The 14,840-nt window shown below is 44.2% G+C and overlaps 1 protein-coding gene across 1 annotated transcript; it reads right to left on the reverse strand.

Moving 5' to 3' along the window:
• Positions 1–7,246: 7,246 nt before the first annotated feature.
• Positions 7,247–13,231, reverse strand: PIP (prolactin induced protein). Its single transcript, XM_049893674.1, has 4 exons — positions 13,093–13,231; positions 11,565–11,673; positions 7,764–7,881; positions 7,247–7,475 (listed from the first exon to the last, which is right to left on the reverse strand). Exons 1-4 carry the CDS (start codon positions 13,185–13,187, stop codon positions 7,351–7,353), a joined length of 447 nt encoding a protein of 148 aa, XP_049749631.1. The 5' UTR covers positions 13,188–13,231; the 3' UTR covers positions 7,247–7,350.
• Between the last annotated feature and the right edge of the window lie 1,609 nt (positions 13,232–14,840).

Here is a 14,840-nt window from a genome sequence, read left to right on the forward strand (position 1 = left end):
ACCAGCAGTGTATAAATGTTCCAGTCTCTCCCAACCTCTCCAACGTTTATTATTCTATGTTTTTTGGATTCATGCAAGCCTTGTTGGGGTGAGATGGTATCTTTTTGTAATTTTGATTTGCATTTCTCTAATGGCTAATGATCTTGAGCATTTCCTCATGTTTCTGTTAGCCACCTGAATGTCTTCTTTGGTGAAGCACCTGTTCATGTCCTTTGCCCATTTTTTAATGGAGTTGTCTTTTTGTTGTTAAGGTTTTGCAGTATCTTGTAGATTTGAGATTAGATGCTGATCGGGTTTGTCATAGTCAAAATTTTATCCCAGTGTGTAGGTTGTCTTTTTACTCTCTTGGTGAAAGCTTTGGATGAGAATAAGTGTTAGATTTTTAGGAGCTCCCAGTTATCTAGTTTCTCTTCTGGTGTTTGTGCATTGTTAGTAATGTTTTGTATACTGTTTATGCCTTGTGTTAGGGCTTCTGGTGTTCTCCCTATTTTTTCTTCCATGATCTTTATTGTTTTAGATTTTATATTTAGGTCTTTGATCTATTTTGAGTTAGTTTTTGTGCATGGTGTGAGGTAGGGGTCTTGTTTCATTTTTTTGCATTTTTTTTTTTTATACAGTCATGCTGGCAGCATTTGTTAAAGAGACTGTCTTTTCCCCATTTAACTGATTTTGGGCCTTTGTCAAATATCAGCTGCTCATAGGTGGGTGAATTTATGTCTGCATTCTCAATTTTGTTCCATTGGTCTATGTATTTGTTGTTGTACAAGTACCAGGCTGTTTTGACTACTGTGGTGGTATAATATGTTCTAAAATCAATTAGTGCGAAGCCTCCCACTTTGTTCTTCTTTTTAAGTAATGCTTTACTTATCCAGGGCCTCTTTCCTGTCTTTTTAATAACCTCTTACTTTCTTCATGTATGATGTCCTTGATGTCATTCCACAACTCGTCTGGTCTTTGGTCATTAGTGTTCAGCACCTCAAACCTATTCTTGAGATGGTCTCTAAATTCAGGTGGGTTATGCTCAAGGTCCTACTTTGGCTCTCCTGGACTTTTTCTTCAGTTTCAACTTGCACTTGCATATGAGCAATTGATAGTCTATTCCCTGGTCAGCCCCTGGCCTTGTTCTTACTAATGATATTGAGCTTTTCCATTGTCTTTTTTCCACAGATGTGGTTGATTCGATTCCTGTGTATTCCATCTGGCAAGGTACACCTGTATAGCAGCCGTTTATGTTGGTGAAAAAAAGTAGTTGCAATGAAGAAGTCATTGGTCTTGCAAAATCCTATCATGCTCTCTTGGGCATCATTTTTATCACCAAGGCCATATTTTTCAACTACCAATCCTTTTCCTTTGTTTCCAACTTTTGAATTGCAATTACTAGTAATTATCTATGCATCCTGATTGCATGTTCGATCAATTTCAGACTGCAGAAGTCGGTAAATATCTTTAATTTCTTCATCTATGGCCTTAGTGGTTGGTGTTTAAATTTGAATAATAGTCGTATCAACTGGTCTTCCTTGTTAGGTGTGTATATATTATCCTATCACTGACAGCATTGTACCTCAGGATAAATCTTGAAATGTTCTTATTGATGATAAATGCAACACCATTCTTCTTCAAGTTGTCACTCCCGGCGTAGTAGAACATAATTTTGTCCAATTCAAATTAGCCAATACCACTCCATTTCAGCTCACTCATGGCTCGGATATTGATGTTTATGCATTCCATTTCACTTTTGATGATTTCCAATTTTCCTAGACTCCACATTCCCATTATTAACGGATGTTTGCAGCTGTTTCTTCTCATTTTGAGTCACGCCATATCAGGAGATGAAGGTCCTAAAAGCTTGACTTCATCTATGTCACTAAAATTAACTCTACTTTGGGGAGGCAGCTCTCCCCAGTCATGTTCTAAGTTCCTTCCAACATGAGGGGCTTATCTTCTGGCACTATATCAGACAATGTTATGCTGCTATCCATTAAGTTTTCACTGGCTAATTCTTTTCAGAAGTAGACTGCCGGGTCCTTCTTCCCAGTGCATGTTAGACTGGAAACTCAGCTGAAACCTGTCCACCATGGGCGACCCTGCTGTATTTGAATACCTGTAGCATAGCTTCCAGCATCACTGCAACACACAAGCCCCCAAAGAACAACAAACTGACAGACACATGGTGGTGAGCACAAGTAAGTGTTCTGAAATTCCCATTCTTTGTAATGTTATCCATGATATGTTTGATCCACACAGTCAAATACCTTTGGATAGTTAATAAAACACAGGTAAACATCCTTCTGGTATTCCCTGCTTTCAGCCAGGATCCATCTGACATCAGCAATGATATCCCTTGTTCCATGTCTTCTGAATCCAGAATGATTTTCTGGCAGTCCATTGTCGATGTACTGCTGCAACCTCTTTTGAATGATCTTCAGCAAAATTTTACGTGTGCATGATATGAATAGTATTGTTCAATACTTCCCACATTCTTTTGGATCACCTTTCTCTGGATGGCACAGATATGAATAACTTCCTGTCAGTTGGCCAGGTAGCTGTCTTCCAAATTTCTTGGCATAGACAAGTGAGCATACACGCCTACAAGGAAGATCAGTTAATATGACTATTATTCAAATCTATGAACCAACCACTAATGTCACAGATGAGGAAACTGAAGATTTTTACCAACTTCAGAAGTCTGAAATTTATAAGACATGCAATCAAGATGCATTGATAATTATTGGTGATTGGGATATGAAAGTTGGAAACAAAGAAGAAGGAGCAGTAGTTGGAAAATAAGGCCCTGGTGATAAAACAATGCTGGAGACTGCATGATAGAATTTTGCAAGACCAATGACTTCTTCATTGCAAATACCATTTGTCACCAACATAAATGGCAACTATACATGTGGACCTCACCAGATGGAATACAAAGGAATCAATTTGATTATATCTATGGAAAGAGATGATGGAAAAGCTCCATGTTCCAATTAAGAATGGATATTTACAGCTATTTTTTCTTATTTTGAGTCAAGCCAGATTAGTAAATGAATGTCCTAAAAGCTGACTCCATCCATGTCATTAAGGTCAACTCTACTTTGAAGAGGCAGCTCTTTCCCAGTTGTATTTTGAGTACCTTCCAATCTGAGGGGTTCATCTTCTGATACTGTATCAGACAATGTTATGCTGCTATGCGTAAGGTTTTCACTGTCTAATTTTTTTCAGAAGTTGACTGCTAGATTCTTCTTCCTAGTCTGTCTTAGTTTGGAAGATCTGCTGAAACCTGTCCAACATGGGTGACCCTGCTAGTATTTGAAATATCAGTGGCTTAGCTTCCAGCATCACAGCAACAGTAGGACAAACTGACACAAGTGTGGAATTTTACACATAGAATTCTTCAGTATTTCAACTAAAGGCTTGAATTTTTTCTTCAGTTCTTTCAGCTTGAGAAATGCTGAACGTGTTCTTTCCTTTTGTTTTTCTAACTCTAGGTCTTTGCACATGTCATTATAATACTTTACTTTGTCTCCTTCAGTCGCCCTTGAAATCTTCTGTTCAGCTCTTTTACTTCATCACTTCTTTTGTTCACTTTAGCTACTCAACTTTCGAGAGCAAGTTTCAGAGTCTCTACTAACATTCATTTTGATCTTTTTTTTTTTTCTTTTTCTGCCTTTATAATGACCATTTTGTTCTCTTTATATACGATGTCCTTGATGTCATCTGACAACTTGTCTGGTCTTTGGTCATTAGCCTTCAGCACCTCAAATATATTCTTGATATGGTCTCTAAATTCAGGTGGTATATACTCCAAGTCATATTTTGGCTCTTGTGGACTTATTTTAATTTTCTTCAGCTTTTTTTTTTTTTTTTAACTTGAACTTGCATATGAACAATCAATGGTCTGTTCCCCAGTTGGCCTCAGGGCTTTTTCTGACTGAAGAGATTGAGCATCTTCATCATGTCTTTCCACAGATGTAGTTGATCTGATTCCTGTGTATTGCATCTGGTGAGGTCCACGTGTATAGTCACCGGTTATGTTGTTGACAAAAGATATTTGCAATAAAAAAGTTGTTGGTCTTGCAAGATTGTATCAGGTGATCTCCAGAGTCGTTTCTATTACCAAGGCCATATTTTTCACTTTCCAATCCTTCTTGTTTGTTTCCAACTTTCACATCCAATCACCAATAATAATCAATGTATCTTGATTGCATGTGTGATCAATTTCAAACTGTAGATGTTGGTAAAATTCTTCAATTTCTTCATCTTTGACCTTAGTGGTTTGTGCGTAAATTTGAATAATATTTGTATTATTCAAATGGATATGGATGTTTTATTACTGACAGCATTGTATTTCAGGATAGATCTCGAAATGTTCTTTTTGATGATGAATTTGACACCACTGCTCTTCAACTTTTCATTCCTGACCCAATAGACCATATGATTGTCTGATTCAAAATGACCAATACTAGTCCATTTCAGCTCACTAATTCCTAGGATATCAATCTTTTGTTCCATTTCATTTGTGATGACTTCCTATTTTCCTAGTATGACTCTAGGAGGCAATCTGTGATACGCAGATGACAACTTTGCCTGCTGAAGTCGAAGGGGACTTAAAGCTCTTACAGATGAAGATCAAAGACCATAGCTTTCAGTGTGGACTACACCTCAACGTAAAGAAAACAAACATCCTCACACCTGGACCAATAAGCAACATCATGATAAATAGAGAAAATATTGAAGTTGTCAAGGATTTCATTTTACTTGGATCAACAGTCAACACCCATGGAAGCAACAGTGAAGAAAACAAACGACGCATTGCATGGGGCAAATCTGCTGCAAAAGGCCTCTTTAAAGTGTTAAAAAGCAAAGACGTCACTTTGAGGACTAAGGTGCACCTGACTCAAGCCAAGGTATTTTCAATCACCTCATGTGCATGCGCAAGTCTGGACAATGAACAAGGAAGACGGGAGAGAAATTGATGCCTTTGAATTATGATGTTGGTGAATTATGAATATATCATCGACTGCCAGAAGAATGAACGGGTCTTTCTTGGAAGAAGTATAGCCAGAATGCTCCTTAGAAGTGAGGAGATTTCATCTCAATTACTTTGGACATGTTCTCAGGAGGGACCAGTCCCTGGAGAAGGACACTGTGCTTGGTAAAGTAGAGGGTCAGCAAAAAAGAGGAAGACTTTCAACAAGATGGATTGACACAGTGGTTGCAACAATGGGCTCAAACATAAGAACAGTTGTGAGGATGATGCAGGACCGGGTAGTGTTTCACTCTGTTTTACATAAGTTCACTATGAGTCGGAATGGACTCATTGGCACCTAACAACATTACTATTTTGTGGAGGCAGCTCTTCTCCTATCATATTTTGAGTGCTTTCCAACTTGAGGGGCTCATCTTCCAGCAGTATATCAGGTAATGTTCTGCTGCTATTCATAAGATTTTCTCTGGGAAATTTTTTCAGAAGTAAACTACCAGGTCCTTCTTCCTAGTCTGTCTTATACTGGAAGCTCCACTGAACCTTGTTCACCATGTGACTCTGCTAGTATTTGAAATGCCAGCAACATAGCTCCCAGCATCACCGCAACACACAAGCCACCACAGTATGACAAACCAACAGAGAAGTGGTGGTTTGAAACAATACTTAGGATATAGTAGGTAAAATAAAATATGTTGTTAAAATTAATTTCAACTCTTTATCATTACTTTTTAGAAAAGTGGCTATGAGAAAATTCAAAATAACAAAAGTGGCTTAAAATGTAGATCTATTGCACAAAGCCGTGGTAGGCCGAGTTCTAGCTCCAGTGAAGGACAACCAGCTGGCAGGAGGTAATGGTGTACACAGTACTACTAATGAAGGAGCTAATGTTTGCAATTTTGAAATGCCACCTTTTGCGTCTTTTGAGGGTCCAGTAATCTGGGAGGGGAAACTGTGCAGTGATGAAGTTAGGTGCATTGGCCCTGATTCAGGCAGCCTGTGTAGTTCGAATCTGAACTCTGCTGCTTCCTGGTTATGTGCGGATAACTCTCATTCTCTCAGTTCAGCTTCCTCATAAATGAAGGTAGAAATAGTGTTTGCTTATTTATTGTCTATCACCCCATGAAGAATGTAAATGTCATAAAATCAGGATGAAAAATTTCTGATTCACCTCTGTAAAACCAAGCGCCTAAAGCAGGTAACAGCACACATCCCATTGAGTAAAATCTATTCCCATTCATAGAGACCCTAGAAGGCAGAGTAAGACTGCACCACAGGGTTTCCAAAGCTGCCACATCTTCCTCCTGTGGAGCAGCCTGTGGGTTCAAACTGCCGACCTTTCAGTCAACAGCTGAGCTCTTAACCACTGTGGCACTAGGACTTCTTAAATGACACACATAGGACTTGATAAATGTCCACTGAATAAATAGATACTTAATGCACGTGGTTGTGTTTAATATGGCAAATAGTAAAGCACATGAGAAATACTGAGCACATTTGTGGCATATGTCAGCACACAGAGTTGTGATGCTAATTAATATGTCAAGTGAGCCTTTGCAGTGAGCATGTTTCCTGGTGCTGGTTCTGATACCTGTTGAGGGTCACTGTCCTGTAGGAGAGAGCCCTCCTCCTTGCCCAGGCTCACCCAGCCTGTCCTGACTTTGCTTCTGTCCCCTCACCAGCCTCCTCTCTGTCTCTTCAAGCTTGCACTAAGTAATCCCCAGGACAAACTGCTCATCTGCCCTGAACACACCCCATCTCATGCTTTGGGCCCTTGATGTCTGCTGTTCTATGGGCTGGATTGCCCTTGCCCCAGCCCAGGTCCTTGTGTGGCCCTTGCTCCAGGTCCACTTCTATCAGAACCCACTCCCTTCAGGGCTCCTGCTCTTCCTTATTGTTGTTGCTGTATGCCATCGAGTCATACTGAGCCTATAGGATTGAGTAGAGCTGTCCCATTGGGGTTTTCTAGGCTTTAATCTTTATGGGAGCAGACTACCAGGGCTTTTCTCCTGCAGAGCTGCTGGAGGCTTGAACCACTGAACTTTCAGTCAGCAGCCGAGTGCTTAACTGTTGGGCCATCAAGGCTCCTTTCCTCCTTATCCTCCTTTATTGTACTTCCTTTTTTGGGCAGGGCACACAGGAGAAGTCAGGATCCACAAAACCTCCTGAGTAAAGGCTCTTTGAAAGACCAAAGCTCTAGAAATTTGATGTGCACTGGAGCTCACTGGGTGTAGATTTTGGGCAGAGGACACAGGCAGAACACAGAGACGCTTGAAGAAGTTTATTTCACAGACCCCCACAGGTGCCACAAGCAAGGGCTGCTCTGCCTAGGGACACCATGTAGGCGAAGGGCAGAGGGCCAAGGCCTTCCCTTACTATATTATCTGTAGGGTACGAAAGGTGTAGAAACGGTTTGCTTTGATGGGTATTACTGCTCTGTCTTCGGGGCAGATATTCAGCTGCCGAATAACGTCAACTACTGCTGTGATTTCCACAGTGTCTGAAAGAGAGGAGAATAAAGGTCATCTCTGATATCGCTCCACCCACTAGCCTGCCGCTGGGGTTGAGTCTCCCCAAATCATTCTCAAATGTATTTTCCATGTCGGATTTTCTCACACAACCCGCCACTTCTAGAATCGGGCACAGTCTCCACCAACTCGCCTCTTCTCCTTCCCCCCTGCTCCTCCTCCTCCTGCCAGGAGGCTCCGCTGCAGTCCTGGGCACACTCATCCTTGCAGCTCTTCCCCACTGGTGGAAAGTCCTTCCCCTGGACAGCTCCTGTACTTACAGTTGCTCTGAATGTCCCAGAAGAAGGTTCTCGGATAATCTTCACATAGGCAGGCAGTGAATTTATAATCGTGAGAAGCACCTTCTAGTTGCCCGCTGCTTTTGAGGTAAGTTTTCACCTGGTGAGGAGAAGATGGGAGAGAGTCCCCAGTGTTAGCCTGGGGAGTGGGGTAGGAGGGTGGGACAAGAAAGCTAGAAGGAGGAGGAGGAGGAGGAGGATGTCCTTAGAGGGCCGGGAGTTGGAAGTAGGTGGGCCAAAGGGGTGGTGGAAGGAGTCCACCTTTGAGGCATCATTTCAGGAGCTAAAGTGTCCTCTCTTCACATGAAGGCAGAGGGGTCAGTCCGGAGATGGGAAGATGGAAAAGAATTCAAGGGCAGGAGAACTAGTCTTGGGGCGGCCGTCTGTCCATCTGTCCAGGGAGCAGTTGCTTAGCAGGAACTGACCTACCTTGATTTTTACTCTGTACTGGTCAGAACGAGGCCTGCCCACTTGTGTGTCAAGGCAAAAGCCTTGTTGCCAGAACTGCGACCAAACCCCAGAGGGCCTCCCTAACTGTGACCTTTTGTGACTAAAATGACATCTGCCTTTCTCATTTTCCTCACTCGGGAGGTGCAACAATTACCCACCCGACTTGTCACTTAGAGAAGCAGATGGAATCTTGAACTTGGATTTTTTTTTTTTCTTTTTAACATGAGAGTGCTTTACAAATTAAGATGGCAGATTGTCATATACGTAAGTTTCAACAAAGTCGGGAAGGTTTAGCCTGGGATCCGAAGACCCAGAGGGGAGGGAATGTAGCAGGTCTGTGAGCTGTGATGGGAGACACACATTTGCCTCTATACTTCCCCCACCTCTTGCTCATGGAAGCAGTCCTTCAGCTGGGAACGTCCTCAACAAGCCACAGTGGTTTTGGCAGAATGCGTGACGTTACCTCAGGAGAAACTGTCGCTTTCAAGTCACAGTGCACATTAGGTATCTCGAGATGCTGCCTGCCTTCACCACTACCTTGAGCATATATGGTGGTTATCAGGGAGGCTGCATGGTCACAGGTGAGGCCGTCTACCTGTCTCCTGGCTCAGGGCACAGGCAACTCAGCCTCAGACAGTGAGAATGCTGGTGTTTCTTGAGAGAGGCCTGTCCTTGCCTTGTTTACCTTTTCATTCCATTTGCAACAATATATTCTCATGAATGTTGATTTCAAACAAAAAAATCCAAATGTGACATGTGTGATGTGCTGCCCCAAATGAGCTTAATGTACTTACTCAAGCGAAGCAACAATTACCAGATGTCTTCATAAAATAAAATTTAGCTTGCCTGTGGTTTCCTTATCAGCTAATATTTTAACAAAGAACCACCTATATCACTGTAAAAAAAAACAAACAAACCAAGCCCAGTGCCATCGAGTCGACCCTATGAGTCACTATATCACTGTACCACAGACTTATTTTTAATAATTTGACCACTGTTATTCAAGGTAGTAGTTTTCTTTTGCAATCCGATGCATTTAATTTATGCAATTAAAAGCAATTTTCTGCTAAGGTTTCCATTTCTTCCTGAGACCAGCAAGATGATCCGTGGAACAAAACTCTTTAAGCACAGTGGGTTGTCAGTTTTTCCTCAGTCTAAAAGGATTCTCTGATCTATGTGTTCAAATGCACGATCGGGAGTATAATTTATTTTAATTTTGTAATTGTGATCCCAAGACCTCACTTTATCAAAAATTCAGTATAAGAGATTTTAATTAAGAGGAAATAAGAAGTGCTGAAACTTTCACTCTTCTTTAAAAATTATATTTTCTTTAAAATTTTAAAATACGAAAGTGTGTTTATAGCTACATACTTTTGTTGCAATCTACAAATAAAAATTGGTTGATCAGAACTGACAGTGTTTTCTTTCCTATAAATTCTTACTCGTCGGCAATATAATTTTTTAAGGCTTTTCTTGCCCTTTTAATTGTGCTTGAGTAGGTTTTTAAAAGACCACTTTATCTTATTGTACTGGCATTATTCTTAAAAATCCAGTTCTAGCAATCACAGTAGCACAAAATCATATCACATGCCATTTTGTGAATTTTAAAACATTTTCTCAGACTTAGCATTTTCTTAGGGTGGCATAGACTTTCTTGATCGTTCACCCCAGAAACTACCATTATCATCTGTGGTTATGATAAACGAAGCACGAAATTGAAAAATGACTATTCAGCCCCCCTAAAGGAACATGCATGGCTTGTATTCTTGGACCGTGAGCAGAAAAATTTGTCAGGGCAGCTGCGTTGTTCTTTGCTCAGTGTTCCGGAGTCTTCCCATTATAGGTACAGGGCCATTTCCAGAATCCATTTTAACCAACAGCAACTCTCATGCTTCCAACCTCGTTTCCTATTTAATTAATATCTCCTTGTATCTAATTTGTGCTGCCTGAGAGGGTGTCCTTCATGGAGGGAGGGAAGACAGACGGGCGGGTGTAGAACCTTTAACAAGACCCTCAGGTGATTCGTATGCACGCTAACTTTTGGGAAACTCCGAGTTAGTTCAGAGCATGGACTCCTCACCTCAGACAACTGCTGACCTGGGGGAGAGGGAGGGAGGAGTGTGGCCCCTTCCTAGGAAGGGGAGGGCAGGGCATGACTCAGAGCAACAGAGCAGAGCAAGAATGCCATGAGGGAACACACACCTGCCAGGGATGCTTGGAGAGAAAGAATCACACTCTGTGTGTCACTGTGTCATGGATTGAATAATGTCCCCCCCAAAATGTGTGTATCAATTGGGCTGGGCCATGACTTCTGGTATTGTGTAATTTTCCTATTGTTGTAAATCCTGTCTCTATGATGTTAATGAGGGAGGATGGGTGGCAGTTGTGTTAGTGAGGCAGGACTCAACCTACAGGATTGGATTGTCTCTTGAGGCAATCTCTTGAGATACAAAAGAGAGAAGTGAGCAGAGAGACGGGGGACCTCATACCACCAAGAAAGCAGTGCTGGGAGCAGAGTGAGTCCTTTGGACCTGGGGTCCCTGGGCAGAGACGCTAGTCTGGGGGAAGATTGATGAGAAGGCTGACAGAGAGAGAAAGCCTTCAGCTGGAGCTGATGCCCTGCATTTGGACTTTTAGCCTACTTTACTGTGAGGAAATAAATTTCTCTGTTAAAGCCATCCACTTGTGGTATTTCTGTTATACCAGCACTAGATGACTAAGACACCCTGTGACTTACCCTTTCTCTGCACCTGCCTCAATCTGCTCAAAGGGGGTTCTGCTCTCCTTCTGAGAAACCACACCCACCTTGCCTAGGTCTCTAGAAGGGCTCTGGCCAGCTCTCCCCAGCTCTTACTCTTCTCATCTCTGCTGTGCCTTTCACACTTCCTACACCTTTCTCTCATCCTCCCTAGGGCTCTCTGGAGCACAGTTTCTCATCTGGACAATGAGAATGGTCACCTGCTCCGAGTTCCCACAGTTGTTTCGAGCTCAGGTGGCATAGCATAGGTGAGAATGGTTTATTAACTGTAACATTCAGTATAAAAGTGAGAGGTGAATTCTATTCACATTCAGGGAGTCACACCTTTCTTACCTTCACTGCCCCAGGCCTCTGCTTACTGCCATGCCAGTTCCAGTTCCTGCGGAGTCGACTCCGACTCGTGGCTACCCCAGGTGTGTCAGACTAGAACTCAGCTCCACAGCATTTTCAGTGGCAGATTTTTGGGAAGTAGACAGGCCTTTCTTTCGGAGCACCTCTCGGTGGACTCCTAACTCCAACCTTTCAGTAGCAGCTGAGCAAGTTATCTGTTTGTAGCACTTAGGGACTCCACTTACCACCAGGCATTCTTTCACTTCACTTGTAAGTTTGAGTGTCACAGGGACCTCCTCCTTTGGTTCTGCAGTCTGCTGTACCTGCAGGTCCAGCGTTATCACATTCCAACCGCTAGGGGAGAGAGAAGCAGGGCATGGTCGTCAGAGCCCTGTCTATAGGGCATAGGGCACAAGGGGAGGGGGTAGAAGGGAGGAAGGTGCAGGGGAGGCAGGGGAGGAGGTTAGATCTATTGCTCAGTGTCTGAATCCCCTGAGAATGTTTGTTGGTTGGTTTGGCGTTTTTGTAAGCATTTTGTTTCATTTAATAAAGCAACTTGGGCACTTTTATTTAAAACTGAGCATGTTCTTTCCAAAAAAAGAATTAAAGTACAGTGCCGCATTCGTTTCCCAATTAACCCCTATAGGTTCTACTTTGCGTCCACTGAGTGGGAGGGCTCATGTCATCAACAGGAGAAAGCTGTATTATCAACAGAGTGATCAAACAGTAAATATCTGAGGCCCTGGAGGACCCTGAAGAGCCATCTTCAGAGGACGTCCTTTTTTGGTCTCATCTTTAGTTAGGGCTGGATTTTGATATGGGCCGTGTTTGGGAACTCATCCTGTAGATGCCACGCTAGTTCAGGCCGCCTCCCACTCTTTGCTAGGACAGAGGCGGCAGGAGCCAAGAGGATGGTCTAGGATCCCTCTTTAGTAAGGGGGACTGGGCTCAGGGCCAGGAGAGTTACTTCCTCCTTCCCAGAAACTCCCAGCTGAGCCCCTTTGGTGTTGGGAGGGCTGAGACGGTTCACTTCCTTCAGGCACAAGGTGGGCACCTCCCACCATCTCACCAGCTGGTCAAAATCCCACAAGGTTTTCTCAGGGGTCATTGCCAGCGTCACCATCCAGAAACCTGCACTCGACATCCCATTCCTGTCGAGAAAACTTCCTAGGCTGACTGGGTGTCTCTGCTTCCCCAGGCCCCTGGCCCCATCTTCTACCTCATTTTACTTGCCTCAACTTTCCTGCTTCCTTCGCACAACTTCCTATGCCCCCATGTCCCTGGGTCCCCATGTGGTTGGGGTGAGTGGTCCTCATGCTCATCTTCTGGCTTCGGGACAGGAGGGACATGGACCCTGCTAGACTCTCTGACTGGGCCTCAGGTTCCCAGTGAGTCCCACCAGGGCTCCCCAACTATTATTGGAACTTGAAGATCTGCCAAACTCTCTGTCCTAGGAGCAAATGTGAGAAGATGACTTTTGCTGAGCTGAAACGTGAACAATAGGTACAGGCAGGTTGTGGACCAGAGACAGAACAGGACTCCCTGCTAACTACAGCCTGGACATGCACTGGGGCCTTGAAGTCCCTGTGGACACATGAGAGGCCTTATGGGATCCTAAGAGGAGAGAAGCTAGACCTGGTAGGGGACCTACTCAGAGCTCATGGTGCTAGAGCTCGAAGGTGGGAAGCTCTTCAGGGAGGGATAAGCAGGTTTTCAAGCCAGGAGGTGAGCCCGCTCTGCCAGTGATGCTTGGGGAGGGGAAGGCATACTCACCTCCCTTCTGTCGTGTTGCTGGCCCCCATCTGCAGGTAGAGAACCAGGAGCAGGGCAGCAGGACCAGCCCTGGACAGGAGCAGGAGCACACTCATGCTGGAGGAGTGGATATGACCTCGGGAGAATAGGGTCACTGTGTCTATCGCGCTCCTTATACACACAGCAAGGAAGTGGGCGAGCTGCCAGAAGGCCCTGCTGCCAGTCACCCAGCCACCCTCCCTGGTCATCACCTTTCCTCTGGCGCCAGAGTTTGTTTTTCTATGAAGAAAGTCAGCATTCAGTTGGGTGTTAGAGCCTGGGAGAGGAGTTAGAAGGTCTTTCCTTGTTTTTTTCCGTATCAGAGGTCCTCAAGAGATACCCCATCCTTTCCTCTCTCACAGAAGTGGTTCCTTTCCCTTCTCCTGACAGCCTGTCCACCCTGTGTGCTCCCAAGAGATCCCTGCTCAGTGGCAGATGTCCGATTACAGCGTGGGGTACACCTGCTCCATCCCCCAGTGAGATCAAGAGGAGACGTCCATCCAATAATTTCTTGAGGAGCTATGGGAAAAGGGCATCCCTAGGGGCCACCAGCAATCATGTTGGTGGGAGGGCCAGAGAACGGCTGGCTGTCCTGGAAGATGGGGAAGGAGAACTCAGAGCTTCGGGGTGCTGTGAAGATGTCTGTGATTGCTGAGTCCCTCCTAACTCCCAGGTAGTGAGAATGTCCTCCAGTGTCCTCAGCTGCCCCGAAGTCCCTAATAACAACAAAAACCAAATCACTTGCTGTCAAGAAGATTCAAACTCCTGGCAACTCTGTGTGTGCAGAGTAGAACTGCTTCACAGAGTTTTCAAGGCTGTGACCTTTCTAAGGCAGGTTGCCAGACCTTTCTTCTGAGGTGTGTCTGTGTTTGAACCACCAACCTTTTGGTTAGTAGTTGAGCACTTAACTGTTTGCACCACCCAAAACCAAACCCATTGCCATTGAGTTGATTCCGACTCATAATGACCATATAGAACAGAGTAGAACTGCCCCATAGGGTTTCCAAGGAGCACCTGGTGGATTCCAACTGCCGGCCTTTTGGTTAGCAGTCATAGCTCTTAACCGCCATGCCACCAGGGTTTCCTTGCCCCACCCAGGGAAGTATTTAAATTCTAGACAACTCCTATAATCAACTGGCATCCCTAAATCAGACTTCTTGGCACCAAAGAGCCTGCCTATTTCCCTACTGACCCAGCCACTTCCTCACACCTCATCTCACAGCGTGAGGCTCATGGGGAGGCTCACAGTGGGAAGGAGCCCCTTACCTAGGTCAGAACCCAAGGCATGTCCAGGAGACGGCCAACCCTGGACTTCCTCTCCATAAGCTGATGGGGACGCTCGCTCCTGCTGATACCAGCATTGCTGTATTGCTCTTTACCAATTAATTCTGTTCCCTAGCCCATGACTCATGATGTTTTGGAGTCCGTCCCTATCCTTTGCACTATAGACGGCAGCCAGGGAAGGTTCTCCCTGGTGTGAAAACCCGAATTATGGGCGTCACCTGTGCATGTTTCTGTGGGCAGGACCCAGGATGAAAGAAGATCCTGGTGGGGTGCGCCTGGTTCTGGGTGCATCTTTCTGAATCATTATGTCTGCTTACGCCACTCCTACCTGTATGACCATAATCTCTGTCTTCTACCCTATTGCGCCTATCTCATTATAGGGCTTCTCACTGTTTTCACCAGATTAAGTGCTTGCAGACATTGATCACATAATTCTGACTTAAATG

The sequence above is a fragment of the Elephas maximus genome, chromosome 8, assembly GCF_024166365.1.
Source record: "Elephas maximus indicus isolate mEleMax1 chromosome 8, mEleMax1 primary haplotype, whole genome shotgun sequence".
Taxonomy (NCBI): Eukaryota; Metazoa; Chordata; class Mammalia; order Proboscidea; family Elephantidae; genus Elephas; species Elephas maximus.

Bases quoted from the DNA above. Each gene is read 5' to 3' on its own strand.
- PIP (XM_049893674.1), bottom strand. From the start codon at position 13,187: ATGAGTGTGCTCCTGCTCCTGTCCAGGGCTGGTCCTGCTGCCCTGCTC. The intron at 7,882-11,564 runs GTAAGTGGAGTC...TCTCCTCACCAG, and splicing joins AAGTGAAAGAATGCCTGGTG to GTGAAAACTTACCTCAAAAG. The intron at 7,476-7,763 runs GTAAGTACAGGA...CCTCTCTTTCAG, and splicing joins CTGGGACATTCAGAGCAACT to ACACTGTGGAAATCACAGCA.